Raw genomic sequence first — 27,556 nt, 5'->3', positions numbered from 1 at the left:
TGCTGCATGAAGTTCAAATTGGAGAGCCAACAGAAGGCCATTGCCCACAATTTCAAATTAGTTATAAAAGTGTCTGCAAAAAATGTGCCCCTTTTAGAAATAACAGTCAAACCAACAGAAGGTTAATAAAGGCTTTAATTTCACACACACAAAAAACTCTATATATAATTTAAAAAGGAAACAAAACCAAAGGAAAAACCGTAAAGGATACAGAGGAACAGTTCTGCTAAAACACAGATAAAGTGCCGCTCCACACAAAACATCAGAATCAGAATCAAAAGTCACTCTGAACACAAAGAAAAAATCCCACCCCACAAATAATGTGGCCAAAGCTGCCAGCAAACCTGGGAGTGGCTCAATTAGGCAAAGTGTAGGAACCTCCCTTCTGTTTTCTTCTCCCTAAGCATAAACACCTACAATAGGCCAGGGAAGTTGGGGAGGGACAGGAGCTCTCAGAAGGAGGGAAACCTGAGGGTGAGAGCTGTGCACACCCACGCGTGCGCTCCTTCTTTGCCTGCTGTTTTAGAAATAGACCAGTTCAGTCAACTGATTTTTTTTGTTCTAGCATTTGACCTGATGAACTTGAATCCTGATCCAGATCCTCATTCCCTCTCTGCTGATGCCAGTGGACGTAACTATACTTCAAAATCTCTGTACTTTAAGAAAAGTCCAATGTCACTAAAATCAAATGCTTATTCATTACTGGCACACTTTTGATTGAAACTTCAAAATCTCAGACACATAGCACACGTGGAAAGGAAACAACTTACTAATTGTGTTTAAATATAACAAAAGTGACTGTCTGAAGCCTGGTAATCAAAGCATGCCATAAAGGAGTAATACACAGCAAAGTAATTGTCACGAAACTCTCAAGGCCTAATAAACTATAGTTTCCCAATAAAATATATGTATTCTTCAGATGTTAATAAGACATACCAAGAGAGAGAAAGATGTTAGAAGGCAGAAATCTTTTAGTTTGGGTACATTCTTGCTAGAGTATTACTTGGTATAAAGAAAAATGAGAAGGAAAAGAACATATCCATTTACTGAGATGCTTTTTATGACTTGCATCTGGTGCTGGGTTGCTGATTTTTCTAAAAATCTCCCCACACATGCAAGCTCCACATCTTGGAAATTGAGCTGTTTCCCTGATTTAAAGCAGAAATCTGCCTCAGGGGTCAAGTAAATAAAATAAAAGGGTTGAGGGGGAGGCTGGATAACTAAGAGCATCCACTGCAGTCACTTCAGAGGACAAAGAAGGAGGAGGAGAATATTTTCTATCCTCTTTTCAGTGTAACACAAATGAGTTTACAAATTACTTTTTTTCTCTTCAGGTGAATTTCATTATACAACTCTCTGTAGGTGCATGTGTGTGGTTACATAATAGTAACTGCAGTATGGAAGGATAAATAAATTCATAGATTACGTTGCAGAGGTCTGTAAATCTTACAGCTTCTCTTTCAGGAGAATTTTACACTTGATCAAGAAGAAAAAGAAATGTGTAGTTTAATATTTGCACCTGGAGTTAATTAACTGCTCTGTAAGTATCACTGCATACTTCTTAAAAATGTAAACACATTTACATTTATTTGCTACTAAGCCATTTAAGTTAGGCCTGGAATTAACAAATCATAGCAAGTAAACCAACAGCTTTTAGAATCAAAATATAAATAGAAGACCAACCATGAATTTGCTTCTTATTCTATTTTGCTGAGGCAAAATTTATGAGTGTGTACAAACATATAAATAGATCCCCAACGAAACAAGAGTCTACCTTCTCAAAGGTCTAAATTATAGTCTAGGTCACTAAAAGGGTAATGGCATCTAGCCACATGCATCTTTCTGGTTTTCCATAATATCGGGATAAAAATCAACAAGTTTAAATTTTTGTTTATTTTTCCCCTCAAAAAAATTTTAACTAAGAGCAAAAGGTTGTGTCCAGAACTGCTATCAAATTCCAATTCAATGTCATTTAAAGTAATCTAATGTAACCACACATTTGGCATTTCAATAGGAAGGTTAATTAGTTATTGTGAGGACTGCCTGAAACTGAAGTACTCTGTTCCTATCTAATTTGTCCCTTCCTGGCCCCAACATGCTAACTGCCCCATCCCCTGCTTCAGTTAAACTGATAACACTGTGCAAAAAATAATATATTATCTATTTATAATATTAAAATATATACAGCCAGTTCAAAAACAAAAGAAAACAAAAACTAAGAATTACCACCATCCCACCCCCAACATAGTAGAGCTCAAATCTCCATCTGTAGTCAAATGAGTAAGTTAAAGGAGTGAAGGGAGAGGGGAAGGCTGACAAGGCCGCAACCCTAGAGAGTGTAAAATCCAAGCCCCAAATTTGCAAGTATGAGCAGTGAGAGAACTCATATACTCTAGTATACCTATTTTCAACAAGTCTTGCCCAAGACATAAAAATCGAACCAAATCAGAGTTCTGTGCCAAGTGCACTTCTAAACCATAAACACATGCAAGCCATGAGAACAATTCAAATCAGGTTGCTGGTAAAGCAATCTAGGCTCATGGCATTACTTCCATTTTTCTCTGTGTCTGAACACAGACGTCACTTCAAATCATTCCCAATCATTTTAATAGCTCAAAGCTCTCATATGCAGAGACAGGGTAGAGAACAACTAGCTAAGAATTTGGTCACTTCATTTACTTATGAGAAAACAATCTTCAGTCAAAACAAAATGAGGCTCCCGATAGAAATGAAACAAAATTTGAAAAGCTAGTTTTTAAAACAAATATTTTCCACTGCTCTAAACCCCTGAATATTCTACCACTACCATTTTGGAACATTCACACCAATAATGAGTGTTGGTAGATGGCAGGAGGCAAAGCATTTATCAGTAGTTAAGCAAAAGTGCTGAGGCCATTTACAATTCAAAGATCAAAACTTTTAGAATTTGTGACTATGTCAGAACACCCAAGTTTTAAGAGTAGGGTTGGAGTTTGCCAAAGGCAATCTTCCAGAAAAGATATTGCATCTTCTGTGATGACATATTTTCTCCTCCTGAAAAACTTGATGTGGTTTTGTCCGTAAGAACTGAAGGGTAATCTCTTCAGTTCTAATAAAAGCAACAACAACAACAAAAAAATAAGATGGAAAATAGCAAAGAAGTTTCATTTTGCTATCCTTAATTGTGCAATCCTAATGACACCTGGGCTTGCAGAATTACACCCTCAAACTCATTCTTCATTAATAAGCTGTTTAACCAAGCTGGTTATGTTGGCTAAGTGATAGCACTTACCCTCAGAGCAACTAAAAAGATATATTGTGTCCTTTTTTTAATTTGTTAGTTCTTGAGATCACCAAAATCAGTCACATTTTAATTCTCACCCTGTTTTTAAGAGCAAAGCCAAACAGTAAATTATTAAATGCTCAAGCTTTGCCTTATAGCCCCTGTTCTTCATTTCACATTTGCAGCAGGGCTTTTAGCTTTAGTGGTCTAGAGCCTTAATAAAGCAGCATATCTCTGGCCCTCTCTGCCTGAGTAGGAGAGATGCTTCTGTTTTTCCTTCTCCCTAAGCATTTCTGCTGGGGAGTCTAGTTGAAGCAATATTATCTTTCTACCTTTTAAAGTTTTGCCTACAATTCTTTAGGGTCATTCTGCTCCATGGAAGAATGATACAGAATAAAATAAAATATTCTATTCTCACCATCACAATAATATAGGTGAATATGATGAATAAAGTGTATGAAAAAATATCTCTAGAGAAAATATGATATGTACAATGAATACCAAGTGTGGGACCATAACACATTCTAAAGCACCAACAATCTATTCTTGGGAACTGCACATAAACAGCAAAGGCAGAGCAGATTCACAAAATTTAAAAAATGAAAAAAGCTCCTTAAGTCAGGTGACAGAAATGTCTCTTGCAAGAACAAACTGTCATTAGTGTAACATGGAGAGCTGGCTTTCCAGTGAACTTAACTCATAAGAAACACACATGAAAGGTCAGACTTCAGTGAAGCTACTCAAGGAACATAAAAGCTAAAAGACAACTGATATGTGTATCTTCACACATTTCTCAAGTGAATGGACTCTCTGACACTTTCCTTTCTCTCCAAACTGCTGTGCTATTAATTTTGAGCAGGCATATTATCTCGTGGCTCATCCTCTTTTTTTTTTTTTCTCCTTTTTTTGTACTGGGGATTGAACCCAGGGGTACCCTACCACTGAGTTATACACACAGCCCTTTTTATTGAGACAGGGTCTCACTAAGTTGCCCAGGTTGGCTTTGGACTTGGCGATCCTCCTGACTCAGCCTCCCAAGTTGCTGGGATTACAGGCGTGTGCCACCGCGTCCGGCTTCATCCTAACCCTTTAAGGCTCCATTCATTCCACGTGCATGTGCGTGTGTGTATGTATATATGTATACGTTTATACATACACACCTATTTACAACATGTATTCCTAAGACAAAAGGAAGTGCCACTCTTGTAGGAGAAAAAGTAGAATCTGCTACAGATGAGAACAAGGTTTCCATAAAATAGTTAGTATGGAGCGTTCTGTGGCTAACTACAATTTTGTCTTTTGGTTTGGCCCTGAGCTGTTTGTTGCTCCCACATCAAGTAGAATTCCAAATTCTCCTCGGGCAGAGAAAAGGTGAGGTGGGTAGCTGTAAGAGAAAAGGCAGTGCACACTGCCAACTTAGGAGTCTGTTCCTCATGAGGCCTGACGAGCAGTCTTCCCCACTTCCACGCTAAGTGCCTGAGAGTTCTTTTCTGTTTCCAGCAGCTCATCAAAGATCTCCCTTAAAATAAAACAAAAAACAAAACAGGGAGTTCAGAATCAAGGAATACACAGGAGAAAAAGTAACAGGAATGGACACTGATAAAGCCTATACAATCCCATTTTGTGTTGCAATTTTATTAAATAAGCAGCCCACTTACTTCATCACCATCTTAACCCTCTGGGTGCTAATTTTGGAGAATAGCAGAAACTGCAATAGTTTTTAGCTTTAATAAAAATGCTATATAGTTCCCATTCATATAAATCAGATTTCTAGCTGCAAAACAAAGACCAAAAACATTTGGGTTAGGACAGTTTCTATCATAAAACAGTTTAAAGTTCTGTACCTAGATACTACTGTGTGATGAGTAATTAGTCTGAGTACAGAGAAAATACTTTGCACTTATAAGGAAATATCAAGAGATGAACACTAAGCAAAGATAACAAAAGTTAAAAAAAAAAAAAAAAGTAAAAAAAATCAACCAATCAAGTCATGGGAACATTTTATTCTCAAAGGAGGAGTTTGGATAATTTTTTGCCTGTTACTTGGGTCTAGCAAAGTTTCTTACTTGTGCATGTAAAAGAAGATGTAGCCACTCCGATCCCGATCACTCTGCACAGCAGCCTCTTGGATTTTCGATACCTCTAGATCATTATAAGTAAACCATGCCTGCTTCTTAATGTCATACACGTCACTAATATAATGACCTGAAACAAATAAAATCTTAAAATTGAGGTTTTCTAAAACATAAAAATTTTTTCTCAGACATAGGAAATTGAGAAACAGTCACCTCTTCTACCTGATCTTCAACAACGTTTTTAAAATCCATTTGAAAAACATACAGAGAATTAAGGGATTTTTTTTTTGGGGGGGGGTACTAGGGATTGAACCCAGGGGCACTTCATCACTGAGCAACATCTCCAGTCTTTTTTATTTTGAGACAAGATCTTGCTAAATTGCTTAGGGCCTCACTAAGTTGCTTGAACTTGTGACTCTCCTGCATTGGCCTTCCAAGTTGCTGGGATTACAGGTGTGCACTACCATGCCTGGAACAACTTAATAAGTATATTCTACTCAGGGGAACAAGGGAATTTAGGTCATTTCTGAATAGAAAAATTGAAGCAGATACACGCACTTAATCCACAGTGTGTGATCAAAGTGTTTTTTTTTTTTTTTTTTTTTAAAGCATTCAACTTATACCTTATAAAACTAGGCAAAGAGCAACACAGTAAGGGGTAAATGCTGGCTAAAATGTCCATTTACCTGAAGAAGAGGTGCTACCAATGTGACTGACAACACTGATGAGCCGATAGGAATGAGGGAGATTTCCTGTCTGGAAAACAGAAGTGGGGGTGACTCTTCATTTGAGTAAACGCAAAACACTGAATTTGAATTTATTATCAAGCTGACAGAGGTAAGCTTCAGTGCATGGTATAGTCATGCTGGTTATGCTCTTCATATCCTTTGGTCCAAGAACCCACTCTCAACTAAGAGTTTATTCTAATGAAATAATTCAAAAGAAGAAAAGAGTATATATGTCAATTATTCACTGTAGCATTATCTATAATAATGAAAAGTAGAGACTAACAATATACCCAATATAGCAGACTGGCTAATGGCAAATCAATTCAATACAGTATTATTGAGTTATATAAAAAATTGTGGATCAGCAATATGTTAACTTGATTTTCAACCTCTAAGAATGCACATAATAACTACAACCCTATAAAAAGTTATATTAACAGGAATTGGAATGGGAAAAAAAAGTTGCTATCTTGCTGTAGGGTTATGGGTAAACTTTTACATTTTAAATGTTTCAAAATGTTATTAAATACTGTCAGTAAAAAAAAAATGAAAAAGTGATAAACATGAACTGTAGACAGCACTGTAAGGTAAAAATTTGTGAAGGAATACTGCTATATGTAAACCAAAAACTATTAAAATGTTCATAAATTTTATTCAGTAATTTATTGCTGAAGATTTATCTTGAATAAAGGCATCTAAAATATGGAAAACACTATAATCACAGCTTGTGAGCACATTATTATTATTATTATTATTATTTTTTTTTTTTTTTTTACAATGAAAAACCATAACTACTTAAATGCTCAATGTTAGTTAAAAATAAATAGTACGGGGGCTGGGGATAGCTCAGTTGGTAGAGTGTTTGCCTTGAATGCACAAGGCTCTGGGTTCAATCCCCAGGACCAAAAACAAAACAAACAAACAAAAAATAGTATGTTAATTTGAGGGCATACAGTGTAGCCATTAAAAATAAAATCCTTACAGTCTTTTTTTGGTGCTATTGGGATTGAATCCAGGGCCTTTTGCACATGAGGCAAACCTTCCACCAGTGAGCTATACTCCTACAATTAGTCTTAAACCAGCAGGATAAATCTTTACTAATACAATAACATTTTTCAAGCACATGCAGAGACAGGGACCACAAAAGAATATGCTAACAGTAATTGTAGTAGGATAGTGGGATTCTGTGAGTTAAATTTAGGGAAAAAGACTATTACTTAAGGAAAGAGATCAACAGGTTCAAGCTGACATCACTAATCCAACAGTTTTCACTATTTAACTATAAAGATAATATGGTTACTTGGTGAATTTAAAGATAATTAAATATACATATGCCTTTATGCATACCATAATCATCAGGTTCTTTTATTTTATTTTTTAATATCGGGGATTGAACCCAGAGGTGCTTAACCACTGAGCTATACTCCCCTCCCTTTTTATATTTTATTTAGAGTCGAGTTCTTGCTAAGTTGCTGAGGCTAGCTTTGAACTTGTGATCATCCTGCCTCAGCCTTTCAAGCCACTGGGATCACAGACGTATGCCACCATATCCAACTCACAATCATGTTCTTATCTAACTAACATGCACATAAGATGGTCAGGATGTATTTGTTTTGTTCTGAATTTTGTATGTAAGTAATGAATAGCAAACTTGAGAAAAAGAAGACCATTTGATGGTGGCTAAAAGGGCACAAATGAAACTGTGGTTGATGTTAAACGTGTGGTATTTGAAAATAAAGAACACTGACAACTGGACCAGTTCTACTCAGGGATAAAACATTACCTCAGCATTTCTTTTTAGTTCCTCAGCTTCAGCTTCTGTGTACTCCATATCAAAAATATCTTCATTTCCAGAATCCTCATCTGAGCCCAATGCATCCAGAAAAGAGTTGTTAAATTCTGAAGAACAGAAAACAAAAAGACTTTTTTGGTGGTACTGGGAATTGACCCTAGGGGTGCTACATCCTCAGCTTTTTAATTTTTAATTTTGACAGTCTAAGTTGCCCAGGATGGCCTTGAATTGTATTCCTCCCATCTTAGTCTCTAGAGTAGCTAGGACTATAGGCATGTGCTACTGTGCCTCTCAAGATAAAAATCGTATAACAGTCCTTGGAATTGAATTGAGATGATTTACGCTGGTGGCACATACCTGTAATCCCAGCAGGTTGGGAGGCTGAGGCAGGAGGATCATTAAATTCAAAGCCAGCCTCAGCGAGGCCCTAAGCAACCAGGTGAAACCCTCTCTCAAAAATTCAGAAAAAGGGCTGGGGATGTGGCTCAGCAGTTAGATGCCCCTGGGTTCACTACCTGGGACCAAAAAAAAAAAAAAATCCAGATAAAAAGATGATCTGGAAGATAAAATAATGCTTGAGGTATAAACTTTATCATTCTAGGCAAACACAAAACACATCATTATTATTATTTTTGTGGTGCTGGGGATTGAACCCAGGGCCTTGTGCATGTGAGGCAGGCACTCTACCAACTGAGCTATATCCCCAGGCCACATAACATATTATTAAGGTTCAAAGTTACTCAGCCCATTCTGGGGTATAACACTGCAGACACAGATACCTGTAAATAAATATTTCTTTTTTCTTTTGAATATATTTCTATGATAAAGGGATCTAACCCTCATAAGAAAAGAGTAAAACTGAAAAAGAGTATATATTTTACAAATAATCTAAGTTCACTAGTTCTATATCATAAAGACTGTTAGGTTTGAAGTACTTGGTGCATATTGTAGGTGGCAATAGCAAATATGAATTATCCTTATAGAAAGGTCAATACCTTTCTTTCCCTCTCCCTCTTGGCTTCTCTCTTTTATGCTACTGGGAACTGAATTCAGAGATGCTGCTCTATCACTGAGTATACCCACAACGCTTTCTTTCTTTAGTTTCTTTGAGATGGAGTATTGCTAAGTTGCCACGGCTGGCCTTAACCATGTAATCCTTCTGCCTCAGCCTCCCAGTAGACGAGATATGGACCTGCACCACTACACATGGCTTCTTCCTTTTTTTCTTTAATATGCATCTCCACTGGAAGAATCCATCTTCACTAATGATTTTATTTTTAAATTACTTGTTCTAATTATTTATACCTGACAGCAGAATGCATTTTGACTCATTGTACACGAACAGAGCACAACTTTTCATTTCTCTGGTTGTACACGAAGCAGAGTCACACCATTTGTGCATTCATACATGTACATAGGGTAATAATGTCTAGTTCTTTCCACCACCTTTCCCACACTCATGCCCCCTCCACTCCCTTCTGCGCAATCCAAAGTTGCTCCATTCCTCTCTTGCCCCCCGCGCCCCACCCCACCTAATTATGGATCAGTATCCACTTTATCAGAGAAAAGATTTGGCCTTTGATTTTTTTGGGAATGTCTTATTTTGCTTAGCATGATATTCTCCAACCCCATCCATTTACCTGCAAGCACTATAATTTCATTCTTCTTTAAGGCTGAGTAATATTCCATTGTGTAAATATACCACGGTTTCTTTTATTTTTATAAAATGTTTTTGGTTGTAGATGGACACAATACCTTTATTTTATTTATTTATTTTTATGTGGGCTAACGATTGAATCTGGTGCCTCACACATGCTAGGCAAGAGCTCTAGAACTGAGCCACAACCACAGCCCCTCACTAATGATTTTAAATAAAGAATCTCAGGAACATTTGTACATAAATGGGTTATTTCTTTAAAAATGTCACTGACATCACCAAAATCACAGCAGAGGACTGAACACTTAAGAATGAGAAGAACTGGTAAAGAGAACGCAGCATCAAAATTCTGGAATCTAACAACCAACAATAAAAATTAATTAAAAAAAAAAATTCTGGAATCTGAAAATATATGGGTGACTGACTCTGTAGACCTAAGAAAGGCAAAGCCATATCCCAGCCAGCAAGAGAACAGCTAAGAACCAATACAATTTACATCACTGAATATTCAAAAGAAAGAAGACATGGAAGTACCATGTACCTCTAAATTGGAGGCTAAGGAGGTGAGACAGTAAAGATTGAATGAAAGCTGTTTGAGAAGCAAACTCCTACATCCACTTCCACCAACTTCATGTTGCTGCACAATGACAAAATTCTAGTCCTTTATTCTCTGGAGAGGTAAAACAGACTCTAGATTGGGGAATGCCAAGCACAGGTGAGGTCATGAGTGCCATACTGAAAACAGAGGAGTACTGATAGTTTGCATGTTGAATGATAAGTACAAAGACTCCCACCTACAGTTCTATCACTTCATACTTGGCTCCCACAGTCACCTTGGCTCTGAGTCACCTCTTTCATCTTTAGGCAAAGGCAAGAGATTTGAAAAATATTTATATAGCCAGGCATGTAATCCCAGCAACTTGGAAGGCTGAGGCTGAGGACTGTAAGTTCAAAGCCAACCTCAACAACTTAGCGAGACCCTGTTTCAAAATAAAACATAAAAAAGGACTGGTTCCTTGGTTAAGTGCCACTGAGTTCAATATCTGGTATCTTCCTCCAAAAAAGAATTTGATTAGCCTAAGAAAAAGGTTCAAAATACTAACATCATTTCCCCAAAAGTCTCACCCTATAAAACTCAAAGTTAACAAGTCCTATCTATTCATGTGCTTAGAGATTCTGATCAATATTTTAGTCTTCCATTCTTAATCATGAGCTGACAGCCAAGGATTACTGTATATATGAAAAAAAATCCTCTAATAAAGAATATAAAGACAATATCCAGGCACAGTGGCACACACCTATTAATACTAGTGGCTCAGGAGGCTGAGGCCTCAGCAAAAGCAAGGTGCTAAGCAACTCAGTGAGACCCTGTCTCTAAAACTTAGAAGAGATAAGGCAATTAATAGGTTTAGCCCAGCACTAAATTTTGAATTTTGCCAATAAATATTTGTGTGTGTGTATGTGGGGGGTGGTAAAGAGGTCCAGCCCAGGAAGTCTGGATTACAGGAGTTTCAAGAAGAGAGAAAAGAAAATATAAGGAAAGAAATGAGAGAGAAAAAAAAATTGAAATTGAAAAACACAGATTTATAGATTAAAATGATTACTATATACAACACAATGATGAAATAGGTTCACAAGGCACATTATTGTTAAACTTCATCACAATGGAAAAAAGAGGAGTTGGGGATGTACTTCAGTGGAAGAGTGCTTGCCCAGTGTACATGAGGCCTGGGCTTGAGCACAAGCACGATGAAAAGAGGAAAAAAAAAAAAAGAAATAAATAGAAGGTCTACAAGTTTCCAGAGAAAACAAGGTCACATCAGGATAAAGAAAGATTTATGTCTTTTCATACAGCAACTCTGCTCATGAATGAATGCTTTCAGGATGACTGCAAATGAATTCTATATTCAGCCAAACTATCAAATACTATGGTAGAATAAAACTTGTAAGAACGCCAAAATATTTAAGCTATGTCCTCTTTCTTCTTTTCTTGTTTTTTTTTTTTTTTTTTTGGCGGGGGGAGGTACTAGGGTTTAAAATTAGGGTCTCATGTATACTAGGTAAGTGCTCTACCGCTGAGCTACACTCCCAGCCCCCCATCTCTATTTTATTTTGTGACAGGGTCTTGCTTTTAGTTACCCAGGCTGGCTTTGGACTATGATTAGCTGAGTCCTTCCTAGTAGGTAGCTGGGATTGTAGGCATGGGCTAAATGCCTTCTTTCTTAAAAAAAAAAACAACAACAACAAAAAAACTAGTGGAGGATGTTCTCCATTACACAAGTAGATCAAGCATAAGGAAGAAAGAGGAAATAAGAAATTTGAACAATAAAGCATTAGAGGGAATTCCCAGGAGAATGGTTAGGAAGATCTCAGTATCTGTGCAGGGATGTACAGGGCAACCAGTCCAGGAGGAAGTGATGTGACTTGAGACAGCTGGAACTGTTACCAATGTACTATCTTTTTAACCTGAAGATAGAATGTCTGGGTGAGCCAAGCTGGGATCCTTATTTGTAACTGTCTCAACCAAGTGCCAGTGAAATCCTTACTTTCACCTTCATACCTTGTTGATTAGATCAGATAAAAACATTTATTTCATACTACTAAAGTGTTCAACTGGAGAAAGACGACAGTGATTTTAGAAATGGAAAACAGAAAGTCAGCCTAGTCTCTCTGATTCTCTCTATGTGCTTCTAGGACCTTGTCTACATATTAGTTTTGCCAAATGCTTTGACTATGTGAACCTTATGCCACTGAATCCTTGCTCGGGACTGCCTACTGATTTCAGAGTGAACTCTTGAAAATTTGTGAGAAAATTGAAGTCACATTACATTGTCTTAGGAGTCTTTTTTTAATATATTTTTTTTTAGTTGTAGATGGACACAATCCCGTAATTTTCTTTCTTTCTTTTTTATGTGGTGCTGAGGATCAAACCCATTGCCTCACACATGCCACATGAGCTCTCTACCACTGAGCCACAACCCCAGCCCAACAAGTTGTTTTTTTTTTTTTCCCATTGAGGGCCCCCTGCAAACTAGACTCCAGCCCTCTTCTAGGAGTCTTAGCAGTGGAAACATTAGTCTTTCATTAAACAGATTGTTCTTGCTATTTGAATTTTTAAAATAAAAAAATGTTGTTTAGGAATAAGGTATATTATAGATGGCAAAAATCATTTTTCAAAAAGTAAGCTAAAGGTAAATACAAGTGTTAAAATAGTTATTTCCTGAGAGGGAGGAAAGGAAGAGATAGGTAGGAAACTTCGAAGGCTCTACTTCTGTACCTGGAGAGACTCAAATCTGTTAACCTTAACGCATTTTATATGTTACTCTGTGTGTAATACATTTTACCATTTAGAAGAATATAATTAAAATGATCTCCACACCTTGAAGACTTAATTCTGTAGCTCTTTTGAGGTCATCATCTTCTTTCTGTTCCCAAGCCTCCTAAAGGGACAAAAATAAAAACTAAGGTATTTAAAGAGATATTTATTAGATACATTGAATGAGGAATTTCTCTGGAAGTATTTTCTAATAATGCTTTCAGTAACCTCATGGATACCTGAAATGTTTTGAGGATGAAAAAACATTCTTTACTTTTTCTAACACTGTTCTCTCTTAAGACACAATCTTGGGAGTTAAAAAGGCTTAAATGATATTTCCTCTGTCGGTGCCATCTGGCTTGCCAATTTAAAAAAAAAAAAAATTCAGTGTGACATTATGACGTACTTTTCTTTCTTCTTAATGTATAAAATGTCTAGCATATAGTAGATACTTAGCAAACAGCTGTCTTTTCTTTCCCCAGATTTACAGCATCTACCAATTTCCATGGTATAAATACTCCCACTACAGCCAATTTTAAGTTACTCACATGACACTGAATGCAGAGTAGGGAAGAAGGGGACAACTGGCTCATATGAGCTAATGATGATCCACCACTAGCACACCACTAACCCTGTTTGTGACAGCAAAATGAACAATATTTCCACAGATATTATGTATAATTTCTATTTTTATTCTTTTTTGGAATTGGGGATTGAACTCAGGGGCACTTGACCACTGAGCCACATCCCCAGCCCTATTTTGTATCTGATTTAGAGACAGGGTCTGACTGAGTTGCTTAGCACCTCACTTTTGCTGAGGCTGGCTTTGAACTTGTGATCCTCCCGTCTCAGCCTCCTGAGTCTCTGGGATTACAGGCATGTGACACTGTACCAGGCCATGTTATTTTTCTGATATATCTGAGGTTCTCAAAGGTTGAGGATGTAACTTAACAGCAGAACAGGGCAAAGCCCTGGGTTTCATCCCCAGTATTGCAAAAATCAGTAAATGAATAATGAAAAATGGTATGTCTAATATCTCCTGACAAATGCCTGGGTTTGATCCCTGGTAACACACACACACACACACACACACACACACACACACACAAAAAAAAAAGGGCAGCACGACTAAAGAAAAATATATAATGTATTTGAGTTTATGCTCATAAAATTTTATATATTTCTTAATTTTTTCAGAATAAATCCATTCTGAAACAAACAGGTAAAAACAGAATTAACAGAATGACACAGATATACCAAACTAGACACTTCATCTTATAATCCTATTCTTATATCTGAGAAAAATAGGCTGTTCTTATCTGGGTCAGTTGACAGGAAAAAAGAAAATAAGGGGTACTTATGTTTTCCTTTATGAAGAAGTCTAAGAAATTAGGCCTTTGTGGGGCTGGAGTTACGGGTCAGTGGTAGAGCGCATGCATGTGAGGCACTGAATTTGATCCTCAGAACCACATAAAGATAAATAAATAAAGGTATTGTGTCTATTTACAACTAAAAGTGTGTGTGTATATATATATATGTGTATGTATGTGTGTGTACACACACACACACACACATACATATGAAAGAAAGAATACACCTTGGCAAGGTCTTTCTATTTTTTTTCCTTCTTCTTTCCACGTTTTTGATGTTTTACATTAGAAAGTAATGTTTCTAAGGGGCTGGAGATGTAGTTTGGTGGCAAAGTATTTGCCTAGCATATAAGGGCCCTGGCTTAGATCCCTAGCACCACAAAAACAAAAATAAACAACAAAAATGGAAAAACAGATTACTACATAAAGCAAAGAACATATAAATGTTCTATTACCAAAGCCTGAAAGTAATATTTCAGATACTATTTCTGAGAATTTTATGTTCAAATAATTCATAGAATGCTGGGTGTGGTGACACATGCTTGTAATCTTGGCTACTCGGGAGGCTGAGGTGGGAGAATTGCAAATTTGAGGCAATTTAGGGAGACCCTTTCTCAAAAAACAAGACAGAAATGGTTGGGAATGTAGCTCAGTGTTAGAGTGCTTGCCTAGCAAGCAAGTGTAATGTCCTGGGGAGAGAAAAAGGGGGAAAAAATCATTGGAAAAGATTCATATCATGAGAAAATAACCAGAACAAATGAACTATCTTAAAATATTAATGATAAAATCATGGTAGTATACTTGCTATTTCCCCAGCTTGAACAATAAGGTTGGAATGGGAATAATCTCTAACATCCCATTTTGCTTTAAGCATGAAAATGAACTATAGCGTGGAACATAACTGATAGTACATTCTGTTGCAATTGGATTTTCAAAATAGGAAAGTCTACTAACACATATGTTTCAAACCCAAAGCAAGTCCCAAATTAGATTTGGATTTTTCTGGTTTTTTTTGGGGGGGAGGGGGGCGTTGGGGGGAGCATTTTAAATTTAAGTTTGTTTTATTTAAGTTTAATGTTAATTCCATGCTGTGTTTCAGTAAGAACAATACAGATACTGTAAAGAGAGATTGTTTGTTTTTTTTCTGATGGACCAATAACAATGTACATAAATTACCTGGAATAATGCCTGAGACAGTAATTAATTGACACATGTTAGTTATTTTTATTATTATTATTCCATTTCTTGGGAAATATAGGTGTAGAGAAAGTAGCAACAGAAAATCTCTTACTTGCTCTTGAAGACTCTGAGCTAATGCTTGCTGAAGCTCTTGTTCTTCCCTTTCACGCTCCATATCGTACTGCTGAAGCCAATCAACCTCTCCCTGAGATCCTTCTGGAGTTTTGTTTTCTTTATTCTCATCACAGTCTTTTGTTATCTCAGGAAAACTGGCAGGATCTGAAGAAGCAAAACATAATATTACTCTGGAAAATTCTCTTTAGAAAATAGAAATTTCTAGGGCTGAGGTTGTGGCTCAGTGGTAGAGAGCTTGCCTAGCACGTGTGAGGCACTGGGTTCAATTCTTAGCACCAATATAAATAAATGAATAATATAAAGGTCCATCAACAACTTAAAAAATATTAAAAAAAAAAAAAAGAAAGAAAATAAAAATTTCTACACTAGAGTGACATCTACTGTTCAGAGAGTAATATACCCTACCAGTCATTTACAACTTGTTTGGACACACAATTCCATCTCACTACACCAGGGTTTCTTTTTTTTTTTTTCATTTTCTTTCTTTCTTTTTTTTTTTTTGGTACTGGGGGTTGAACCCGGGGGTGCTTAACCACTGAGTCACATTCCCAGCCTTTTTTAAATATCTTATTTAGAAACAGGATCTTACTGATTTACTCAAGTCTTGGCTAAATTGCTGAGGCTGTCTTTGAACTCACAATCCTACTTCCTCAACCTCCCTAGCTGCTGGGATTACAGGTGTGTACTACGACACCAAGCTCATACATCAGGGATTCTTAACCTCAGGACTACTGACAATTTAGGTGGATGGGTGTTTTGGGGGAAGGGAAGAGTCTATCTTGTGCACTGCAGAATTTTAGCAGCATCCCTTCTATCTGACTACTAGATGCCAGTAGTAGTCACCCTCTCCAGCTTTGACAACCAAAAATGAAAGACATCTGTCAAATGTTCCCTAGAGGCAAAAGTGCCTAAGAATTTATAGCAATGGTTATGAAACTTAACTGATCATCAGAAGCACACTATGGCTAGGGATAGGGAAAAACAAATATCCATATTCATAGGTAACAGTGTCATATGACCAAGTACTAAAAATATTGTTTAGAGCAAGTGAAATAAGAATTAGGCTAAGGGCTGGGGGTGTGGCTCAGTGATGGCACATTTGCCTACTAGTGTACAAGACCCTGGGCTTGATCCCTAGTACTGGGGGGTAGGGAGGAGCATTAGGCTAAACCGATTAAACTATTATTGAGATGTTCCCATTTATTACACTGTAGGTCAACTGAATGTGTTTTCACGTTAATAATCAAGCAGGGGATGGGATGGGAGAGTTGCTCAGTGGTAGAGCAAATGTACATATAAAGCCCTGGGCTTTAATTCTCAGCACCAAGAAGAAGAAAATTAAACAAGTCTTTTTTTCTTTACAATTTCTAATAGAGATAAGAGTGGGAAAGAAGAAGAGTCTCAAGATATATATATATATATATGTATGTGTGTGTGTGTCTCTCAAACATTTACAAAATAAAAGTTTCTCATCCTCAGAATTAATGGAATTCTTACTTGGTCAATAAGAATTATCTTTATACATTTTATTAATTTATTTAGTGGCACTTGAGATTAAACCCCAAGAGTCTTTACTACTGAGCTACATGACAACCCTATTTATTTATGGTCCTGGGGATTGAACCCAGGAGACTGTATCACAACCTTCAGCCCTAGCCCTTCTTTTATTTTTTGAGGGTCTCACTAAATTGCCAAGGCTGGCCTTAAACTTTTGAACCTTCAGCCTCAGCCTCCCCAGTCACTGGGATTACAAGATGTCACGGTGCCCAGCTGTACAGTCATTCTATGTGACTATTTATTAGTTAGTATATGCTCTTCACCTACCCCAATACTGCATTTTAATACTTTTCTACTGCACAGATAACTCTGAAGCTTACAGCACCTTGATTTTAGAAATCACAACTAGTTATTTTTAATTGTACTAAATAGCTGAGTAAGTGAACATTTATCATTAAAATGAATGCTGAATATTCACTTGAGGAAAAGAAATTCAGAATTTATGCTCCAAATGTTCCATTTATCCTTTTTGGCACTAGGGATTGAACCCAGGGGCACTTAACAAAATAAAAGTTTCTCATCCTCAGAATTAATGCAATTCTTACTTGGTAAATAAGAATTATCTTTATACACTGAGCCACATCCCCAGCTCTTTATTTTTGACAGGGTCTTGCTAAATTGCTGAGGGCTTCATTAAGTTGCTGAGGCTGACCTCAAAACTTGTGTTCCTCCTGCCTCAGCTTCTAGAGTTGATGGTATAACAGGTATGTGCCACCACGCCCACTCCAATTGTTTCTGTTTTTTTTTTTTTTTCTTTTTGGGTACCAGGGATTGAACTCAGGGGCACTCAACCACTGAGCCACATCCCCAGCTTTATTTTGTATTTTATTTAGAGACAGGGTCTCACTGAGTTGCTTAGCACCTCACTTTTGCTGAGGTTGGCTTTGAACTCACAATCCTCCTGCCTTAGTCTCCCAAGCTGCTGGGATTACAGGCATGCTCCAACTGTTTCTTTCTTTCTTTTTTTTTTTTTTAAAGAGAGAGAGAGAGAGAGAGAGAGAGAGAGAGAGAGAGAGAGAGAGAATTTTTTAATATTTATTTTTCAGTTTTCGATGGACACAACATCTTTATTTTATTTTATGGGTGCTGAGGATCGAACCCAGCGCCCCACGCATGCCAGGTGAGCGCGTTACCATTTGAGCCACATCCCCAGCCCCTCCAACTGTGTCTTAAAAAATAAATAAGTATAATTAAAAATAAGTATAATTAAAAAATAATTATACTGGAAACCATTTCTTCCTTCCTTCTATTATTGGAGGAAGAGGCTTTCCAATGGCCTGAAGCTCCAAAGCCTAGATGGTCTGGTCTGTCCCTATGGTCTTTGCTTATTAGACTGGGAATGGGTACTTGACTCAACTAATCAGATCTCTTCTGGAAATTTTAAATTGAGGCATACAAATTATATTTCAGTGGAAGAAAAATCTGAGGGTTGAGATTACTATAATAGAGTATAAAAGGAGCATAATTACTTTTATATCCAAACTTGTTTTTTAATTAACCAATAATTTTCAGCAATATACCAATGTACCTCAGACAATCCTGAATTATACGAATGATATATACGAAAAGAGATAAAGTTTCCTTTGAGATGCAAAATTCAATATATATTTGTCTGTAGCACAAGATTATCAGACAGGTACAGAAACTACTACAGGGATAAATATGGCTACTTAGTAATAATCCATCTTTAAGAAGCTTATATAGGGGTTGGGGTTGTGGCTCAGTGGTAGAGCACTTACCTAGCACGTGTGAGGCACTGGGTACAATTCTCAGCACCACATATAAATAAATAAAATAAAGGTCCATCAACAACTAATAAAAATTAAAAAAATTTAAAAGCATGCTTCAGTGAGTATTCTAAAAGCATGCTTCAGTGAGTATTCTTTATTAAAAAAAGAAAAAAAATTATACAATGTAGGGCTGGGGTTGTGGCTCAGTGTTAGAGTGCTTGCCTAGCATATGTGAGGCACTAGGTTCAATTCTTAGCACCAATATAAATAAATGAATAAAAGATATTTGTAAAAAAAAAAAAGAAAAAAAAAGACAAAAAGAAATAAAAGACTCAATTCCAGGAAGGTTTAAAAGAAAAGAAAGAAAGAAAGAAACTTATACAATGTAGAAAAAGGGATCCATCTGTAAAAACTCAACAGTCTTAAACTGAATATATCATTTGCCTCTTCTTTATTGCAACTAAAATCTGTTTCTTTTCTTATGTTGTATATTTCAGTGAATCAGATCAAACTTATTTTTTAATTAACCAATAATTTTCAGCAGTATACCAATGTACCTCAGACAATCCTGAATTAAATTGTCCAGTTTTTTTTTTCCCCTGTAAAGACAGAAACCTGAGGGTCATTTTTTACGTCTCCCTCAATTACCACTCACCTCAGATAAATCATTATTTCCTATTTCTTGGATCCATCAATTTTTCTTCCTAAACACAAATCTTGGCTTAGAGCATCATTAACTATTTATTTGGATTTTTGCAAGTAACTTCCTAACAGGTCTCACAGGATTACTCTGGTTATTCCTAATTTATGTGCTATCCTATGTATGGCCAGAATAATATTTTTTGAAAACATACATCTTTATCCAACACTTGTTTGCTTAAAATATGCACTAACTCCCTAATGCTTTTGAAATGAAACTCCAAACTCTTTAACTGCTTGGCTTTCTCACTTTCTGCTTCTCCCCCTATAGGGAAAAGATCATTCTGAACTTTTTTTTAGGTCTACTAACTTGCTCAGCATTTCTCTTAAGACTTTGCACACAATATTCCCTCTGGCTCATGTCTGGAGATATGAAACCTTACTCAGCTAGTCTTCTGTCCATCTTCAGGTGACTCACCACATGGCCAATCTATTGCATCACAAATATTCATTGAGAATCCACTATGTAGCTAGGCATTGTTACAAGCTGGGGATATAAAAAAGCAAGATGGTTCTTGCCTTCAAGAAGTCTAATTGCCAGGGCTCTGAGATGACAATTTGAGGGACACAGAGAAGGCCAGCATGGCAAAAGCAGCAGACTGAAAATGGGTTGAGTGAAGATAGGCCATAAGCAGCAGCTTGGATTTCTATATTAAGTGTACTGAGAGGTCACAATAAGTTTTAAGTATGAGACTGACTCATGATGTGAGTTATGCTTTAGAAAGATTTTTTTGGAGTTTTTTTTTTTAATATTTATTTTTTAGTTTTCGGTGGACACAACATCTTTATTTTATTTTTATGAGTGCTGAGGATTGAACCCAGTGCCCTGCATATGCCAGGTGAGCGCACTACCCCGCTTGAGCCACATCCCCAGCCCATGGCGGTTTTGTTTATTAAAAAATCCATAGGGAGATAAGAGTAGAAGAGACATTATTTAGGAATCAGTTACTGGTCCAGGTCAGAGATATAAGGCTAAAGTTTTTGCCATAAAAATGTTATAGATGGTTGAATTCAGAACCTATGATGGAGGACCAGTTGACTGGATTTATTGATGGACTGAATACAAGGTATAAAGTAAAAAAAGGAAACACGTTTTTTGGCCCGAAAAACTGGACAAATGGTGTACCATTTGCTGACATGGGAAAGACATAATTGGGCAGGAAAAGCAGAATCAATATTAGATAGTCCAATGGAGATTTGAAATAGGTACTTCAATATAAAAGCTTAAAGCTTAAGACAGAGATCTATGTTAAAGGTAAGAATTTGACCTTTTGTCAGTATGTAAGGCTTAAGTTGAACCTGAGCATGTGTCCTGGGAATTCCTCAACAGTTAGAGCTCTGATGAGGCAAACAAACTTAAAAACTAAAAATATAAAAAATAAATAAAATGGAAAGTGGCTAGTGTATTAGAAAGAAAATAAATACTTAAGTAGTGAGGTATCATAGAAACTCAGAGGGAAAAAAACTCATAATTTAATGTTAAGGACAGAGTCATGGGGACAAAAGTCTACTTGGAGAGGGTGGTGTTAAGAAAACAGAATGAAAAAAACTCAAGAAATTTTGCTGTAATGGGTAAATTTCAGATTTACACTTCAATTTTTTTTTCTTTAAAAAGAGTGAAATGTATACAGGAGGTTAAATGCTTTTATAAACTTAATTATCATCATCTTCATCTTCCTTCTTTTTCTTCAAGTATGGCAATTCCCATTTTGTCATTATTAGGTTTTCCTCTACCTTGGTGTGCAGCAATATCCTTTTTGTGTTTTTCTTCAGATGACTAGCCTTCTGTTCATAATACTGCTGGTCATTTATAGCAGTGTTGTTCCATCTCTCTCCCAATTGCTTTGCAATGTTAAAAATGGAGGGCTGGGGATACAGCTTAGTTGGTAGAGTGCTTACCTTGCATGCACAGAGCCCTGGGTTTAATCCCCAGCACCACAAAAAAAAAAGGGGGGGAAAGGTGGGACATTCTCCTTTGAATTTTGGGTGATACTAAGAACAAAATAAGAAAAGAGGCCAAAGGAGGTCTGTAAGTGCACTGGGGTTTAGGAGAGACAAAGATTTTCTTTTTCTTTCTTTCTCTTTTTTTTAAAATATGAGGCCTTGCCTGCCTTTGCCATATCTTCAAATTTATTTTTTCTATTTATTTTTTTAAGCAGGCATGCTCTTACCTCTGAGTACTTGTTAGAGGTGTTTGGGTGTTTTTCTTCTTGTATTCCTTATGAGGACTCCTTTGCCCAGGTTTAGTTATTTTTCCTCAGTGAGTCATAAGCCAGCATGTATCTGGCTCTCACTTGCTCCATAGTTGTCTATATGGAGCTCAATGTATCACAAGGGCTACCAAGTGGCCTTTCTAAAAATGGCTGATACTAGGCACAATGAGGATAATGTAAAAGAAAAGGACAACATGGAGCTGGGGTTACGGCTCAGTAGTAGAGCACTTGCCTCACACATGCAAAGTTCTGGGTTCATTCTCAGCACCACAAAATAAATAAATAAATAAATAAACTGTGTATTGTGTCCAACTATAACTAAAAAATAAATATTAAAAAAAAAAAAGAGGACTGGGATTGTGGCTCAGAGGGAGACTGTTCGCCTGGCATTCATGGGGCTGGGTTCGATTCAGCACCACATAAAAAATTTTTAGAAAGGGGAAGACTTGACAGCAGGAGAACTGGGAAAGCACAAGGGTATAAGATTCCTGCAATGAGTGAAGGAACTGGCTTTAATCAAGAACAGGGATATTCTCCCATACATCAAAATGAAAGCAGAGTTTTTATGTATTTGCATCTATTTTCTTTGAAAAATATACACTTAATTCACAAGCCTACTATGTATAAAATGAGAACCAGAGATTTCAGGAAGAGATCATAGGGCCTGAAATCTTTAGCTGCTTGAGAAGGCATGGGAAAGAGGCAGCAAGATGAGTTGTGAAATGGGAAGAGAAGAGAAAGAGATAGAGTACTTAAATACGGCACATAGGCTGAATAAGAGGAAGATAGTGATAGCAAAGAAGGAAGAGTAATGGACTGGAGGTCTTGTTGTTAAAGCAAGAATATGATACTAGGTAAGCAGAATATGATACTAGGTAAGAAAGAAGGGTTAGAAAAAGATATTTGAAAAACAATGATGACAAAGTCTAGAAAAGTGATTCTCAAATTTTGCTGTCCAAGATAATCACTTGGAGGGCTTAACCAAACAGTCTGCCAAGCCCACCCACACAGTTTCTAGGTCTGGGGAGGAGCCAAAAGATGGTTCCAGCCAAGTCCACAGGTGATACTGATGATGGTCTAGGGTTAGGGTTAGGGTTATACTGTGAGAAACACTCGGTCCAGGCTATGACTTCTGCGAGTTAGAAACTGAGATAAAAGATCTTTGGATTTAAGATCAGGAATTGAGAAAACAGTTTGTTGAAAGAATGATTCATGAAGATGCTGAAGTGCCTAAGCTGTCAATGGGAATAAGTGGAAGGTAAAGAACTAGAACTATGGAAAATCTCCGTAAAATTTTTTCCTCCGTTAAAAAAAATTTCCTAAAAAGGAAATCTGATGTCATGTACTTCAAAGGAATTTGGATTTTTGTAGGATGAAAGGACAGCAATGGGTAAGTAGGACAAAACCTTGAGGCTATGTTAAAGAAACAAAAACAAAGAAACAAACAAAAAAAACCCCCAAAACTAAACCAAAACAACAACAAAAAGAAGAGTTCCTACCTTCAGAGATATGGAAATTCTTACATGAAGTGATATTAATATCTGTGATTCATTTCAAATAATCCAGGGGATAGGACAGAGAAGTGACTTAGGTATAGATGAAACAAAATTGGCTTTTTTGGATAATTACTGAAACTGGATGATGGACACAAGGAGTGGAGGAAGGCGCATCATACTCATCTCTCTACTTTTGTCTTTGGCTCAATATATTTTCCAAATGTGGAAAAAAAAAAAAAGCAAAAAGAAATCTTTTCAGGTTTCAGTTACAATAAGAAGGTGAAAGGAGACGTGAACTGCAAAGTAGACCTTCTGCCCATCAAGCCACCCTGGGTGGGGCTGGCTATGTAATTGGTGGGACCAGCAGAAAATGAAAGGAGAACTGAAGTTAAAGAAACAGATAATACAAAAATGACCTATATTTTGCTGAGGAATGTGGCAATTCAAGAATAGAGTATCTATAGAGAACAAAGACATAAAGTATATTTATTAAACAAGACTGTCGTTCCCAAAGTTGCTATAGTGTGAACCATTTATTAGTGATTTTGATAACCTTATGTTTACCTCCACTGGAGTAGATAGATAATCAAGCACTAATATAAACCAATGATATCTGTAGGTAGCCATTATAAAGTTTAACAAGAGAATAGGAATGCATAAGGACACTTCCATCAGTTTCCTGTTTCCAATTAAACCAGGGATACATAAATTCTTATTTTCTTTGATTATAAAATAATTTAAAATTAAATGGCCTTTGGGGGAAGCCATTCTTGACTATGCAAATGTAGAAAATAAAAATCTTGTGATATTCAACTATTCCTTTAATTGCCAAGATCCTAGGCTTGGATTATTTAGAAGCCATTTGTCACAATAAGGCTTTGAAACACACTTATGCTTTAAAATACTTATCTTCATTAAACCTAACTGGCTGGGCTGGGGATGTACATCAGTGGTACAGAGCTTGCCTAGTATGCATGAGGCCCTGGGTTCAATCCACAGCATCACAAGAAAACAAAACAACAACAAAAACTCTACCTGGATCTGTGACTGTTTTGGGCTTCTCTGTTTCTATAGTGTCCAGATTTTCAGGCATTTCTTGAATATCATCTTCTGCAAAGCCAGTGTCTGGGCTGCTGGTTGGTTTATCATCATCTTCATGACTGAGCGTAGGTGAAGCTTCTCTCTTACTGATCTCTAAGACAGCTGCTAGGAGCTCTTCTTCACTCATTCTGTCAAATCCTGAGTTTTCTAATTCAGACTTATCAGGCTCTATTCTGCATAATTTTGAATCCTGAAAGAGACAGTTACTTTCAGAGGAAACCAGAATGTCTACAAATAAAGCAATCTTAGAGTTTAAAGAGGAAACTTTATTTCTTAAAAAGTTTTTGGATGCTTTGAGTTATTTAAAAATCAATAATCAGTAAAAAATGATAAAATCAATCAAAATAAATTGCCCAGTAACAATTACTATGTTGTAATTTTTTTTAGGTATTTTGCCAATCTATACATGGATTATATTGAAATATTCTTTTCATTACACCTATTATTTCATTTTAAATGTTGGCTGATTTGAGAAAAATGTAAACTAAATAAGATTATGTAAATATTAAGAAGTTATCTAATGAATAATTTTCTTCTTTCTATTTAGGAGAATTTCTGACTTTTATTTCTTATTCAAAGTAAGCAACCACAAATCATCTTTAGGCTCTTCCCCCAGCCCCCAAGTGATGGGGATTAAATCTACATCCTTGCATATGATAGATAAGCACTCTTCCATTGAGCCACATCCCCAGCCCTACTTCTAGTTATTTTATCTATCTATCTATCTATCTATCTATCTATCTATCTATCTATCTATCTATCTATCTATCTATCTTGTACTGGGGATTGAACCTAGGGTTGCTTAACTACTGAAACACATCCCTAGCCCCTTGCTTATTTTTAATGCTTTGAGACAGGGTCTCACTAAGTCCTTAGGGCCTCATTAAGATGCAGAAGCTGGCCCTGAACTTCCAATCCTCTTGCTTCAGGTTCCCGAGTAGCTGGAATTATAAGCGTGTGCCACAACACTTGGCTTCTACCTCTAGTTTTAAAGTAAGATGGAAAACAACTCAGAACACATAACTACTATAATTTTATTATTTTACCAAAAAGGAAGTTTTAGTAAGTGTTAAGGTGGAAAATGATGTAGCCAGGTCTTCACACTCATATTTTAATCAATTTGATCACTCAGTTGCTCTGTTGAAGTACAATGTTTACTATAGCTCCCTAACACACAATTGTTACCAAAATAAAGGAAGTAACTATTTGAGAACCAATATGTAAAATTAGACATGAAGGTCAATAGGAGGAAGTAGTTTGTAACATTTTAGTTCATGTATGTGTGTATACGTAGTGCTTTTTTTTTTTGGCGGGGGAGTGGGGTTCAGTACTGAGGATTGAACACGGGTGCTCTACCACTGAGCAAGCTACATTTTTATTTTTTCTTTAATGAGACAGAATCTTGCTAAGTGGCTGAGGCTGCCCTTGAACTGTGGTCCTTGTGCTTCAGCCTCTCAAGTCACTCAGATTACAGATGTGCACTGTGCCTCGCAACAATTTCACTTTCTTAAAATCAGATTGGTTTTTGAGCTAGAGAATGTATACACTTTAAAACTAGTCTGGCCAGGCATGGTGGTACCCACCTCTAATCCCAGCAGCTTGGGAGGCTGAGGCACTAAGCAACTCAATGAGACCCTGTCTCTAAATAAAATACAAAATAGGGCTGGGGATGTGGTCAAGGGTCCCTGAGTTCAATTACTGGTACTCCACCCCCTCCCCGCAGAAATTAGTCTGGACAGAGACAGTAAGTTTGAGATCTATTTTGTGTATTTCTTAAGTTTGCTAATGCTACTTATAGAAGGCATTTGTTTTCACATTGAGAGCTATACAAATCTTTGTGAGATGTTCTGATGAAAAATTACTTACTTTTTCCAGGTCTTCCTGCTGTGGTTCACTGCCTGACATTTCACAAAGTCTCTGGCTGAGGGCCACACAGCGTTTTAGTTCATCCTCGCTGTCTGAATCAAGGCATAAAGCCAAGGAGTTCTTGGACTTGAAGGTGAATTTCCTGTAATTGGAAAAAAAAAAAAAAAAAAAAAAAAAAGTCTGATAAACATCTGTTTTTTTAAAATTCTTTCTGATGAATAAGTTAAAAAAAAAAGGGTTTCCATTATGGAAAATTATTTAAAGGAAAAAAAGATACCAAAAGAGGTATAAATTTAAGCATTACCTTTGACCCAATCCTAAAGAGCCATGCTTTGAAAACTGGATAATTCTTGTACTATTATATATAATCACTAAGACAATCACTTTGTGCCTTGTTTCTGTTTTGATCAACTCCTAATGAAGTTTTATTTTTATAGTTAAGTAGTCTACTGAATTCATGCAGGCATAACAATGAAGAAATGTTTTTGACAACAAAGTGCATGAGGACTAATGTTTTATCTTTTAAATTCTGACCTATGCACTTTTGAAATAACAGTAACATTCCACTTATCCAATTATCTGTAGGTCAGATTTCTGGCAATCTTTACCTTCCAGAACAGAGAAATTCCAAACTAAAAAAAAAAATTGCTCTGAGGAAGGTAGTTTGAAAGCCCACACATTTACAGGGACCCTTTCTTTTCCATGAAGTGGTTTATAAAATATTGTAACCAAGTTAATCAAGAAATGAGAGAGAATAACCACAAAAAAACCCCAAAACTATAAAACTATTTAGTGTATAGGTAAAGGGTCTTATAATTAATTAAGAGCCTCTGATGGCAGAATAACATGAAAACACAGCGTAATAACTGACACTCATAATGCTGATTCTAAATCATTAAGATATATTAAAAATTATCTTCAGTGTATTTAAGAATATAAGTAAAGTGTAACATTTTAGAAAATATTTTATTCAAAAAAAGCTAAAAATTTTAAAGGTAAATGCTTAAAGCTTCAGTTATATGAAAATTGATTTATGTGGAATACCAATCATTCTTCAATGATACCAGATAAGTAAGGTGTTACTGTATTGTCTTCTAGGTAAGCTGAAAATAAACTAAAGGAAAAAGTGATAAAAGTCAAAAAACTTTCTTTAATGGAGGTTAAGATAAATTCATATGCTATACTAAAGAAATGTAAAATGAACATTTGAAAATGCAATTAATCTAAATGTGAAAACTGTAAATAAACTTACAGAATGATGGCACCAAGAAATAAGAGGACACAATGGAAACCAGAAGAATTGCATAGCAATGTAGATCAAAGAAAAGAGGCAAGTGGTCAGTGATAAACCCACATGTAGTCTGTCGCTGAGAGCAGCCA

The 27,556-nt window shown here is 36.4% G+C and overlaps 1 protein-coding gene and 1 non-coding gene across 3 annotated transcripts in view; one reads left to right on the top strand and one right to left on the bottom strand.

The window, feature by feature from the left end:
- Nucleotides 1-117: 117 nt before the first annotated feature.
- Nucleotides 118-27,556, bottom strand: part of Usp37 (ubiquitin specific peptidase 37) — an 89,759-nt gene continuing 62,320 nt past the window's right edge. For both annotated transcript variants that reach the window (XM_076866014.2, XM_076866015.2), the window contains exons 17-24: nucleotides 26,177-26,318; nucleotides 24,245-24,500; nucleotides 15,492-15,658; nucleotides 12,894-12,954; nucleotides 7,849-7,964; nucleotides 6,024-6,093; nucleotides 5,329-5,467; nucleotides 118-4,781 (exon numbers count right to left, since the gene is read on the bottom strand). In XM_076866014.2, the coding sequence (XP_076722129.1) occupies nucleotides 4,694-4,781; nucleotides 5,329-5,467; nucleotides 6,024-6,093; nucleotides 7,849-7,964; nucleotides 12,894-12,954; nucleotides 15,492-15,658; nucleotides 24,245-24,500; nucleotides 26,177-26,318 (1,039 nt within the window). In that variant the 3' untranslated portion in view covers nucleotides 118-4,693. The remainder of the gene's footprint in view (nucleotides 4,782-5,328; nucleotides 5,468-6,023; nucleotides 6,094-7,848; nucleotides 7,965-12,893; nucleotides 12,955-15,491; nucleotides 15,659-24,244; nucleotides 24,501-26,176; nucleotides 26,319-27,556) is intronic.
- Trnas-uga (transfer RNA serine (anticodon UGA)) lies at nucleotides 6,905-6,970 on the top strand. Its single transcript has one exon. It is a non-coding gene; the product is annotated as a tRNA-Ser (tRNA).

Source organism: Callospermophilus lateralis, chromosome 9 (assembly GCF_048772815.1).
Source record: "Callospermophilus lateralis isolate mCalLat2 chromosome 9, mCalLat2.hap1, whole genome shotgun sequence".
Taxonomy (NCBI): Eukaryota; Metazoa; Chordata; class Mammalia; order Rodentia; family Sciuridae; genus Callospermophilus; species Callospermophilus lateralis.
Note: the sequence above shows the minus strand (reverse complement) of the source record. Positions and strands in the feature narration are given on the sequence as shown.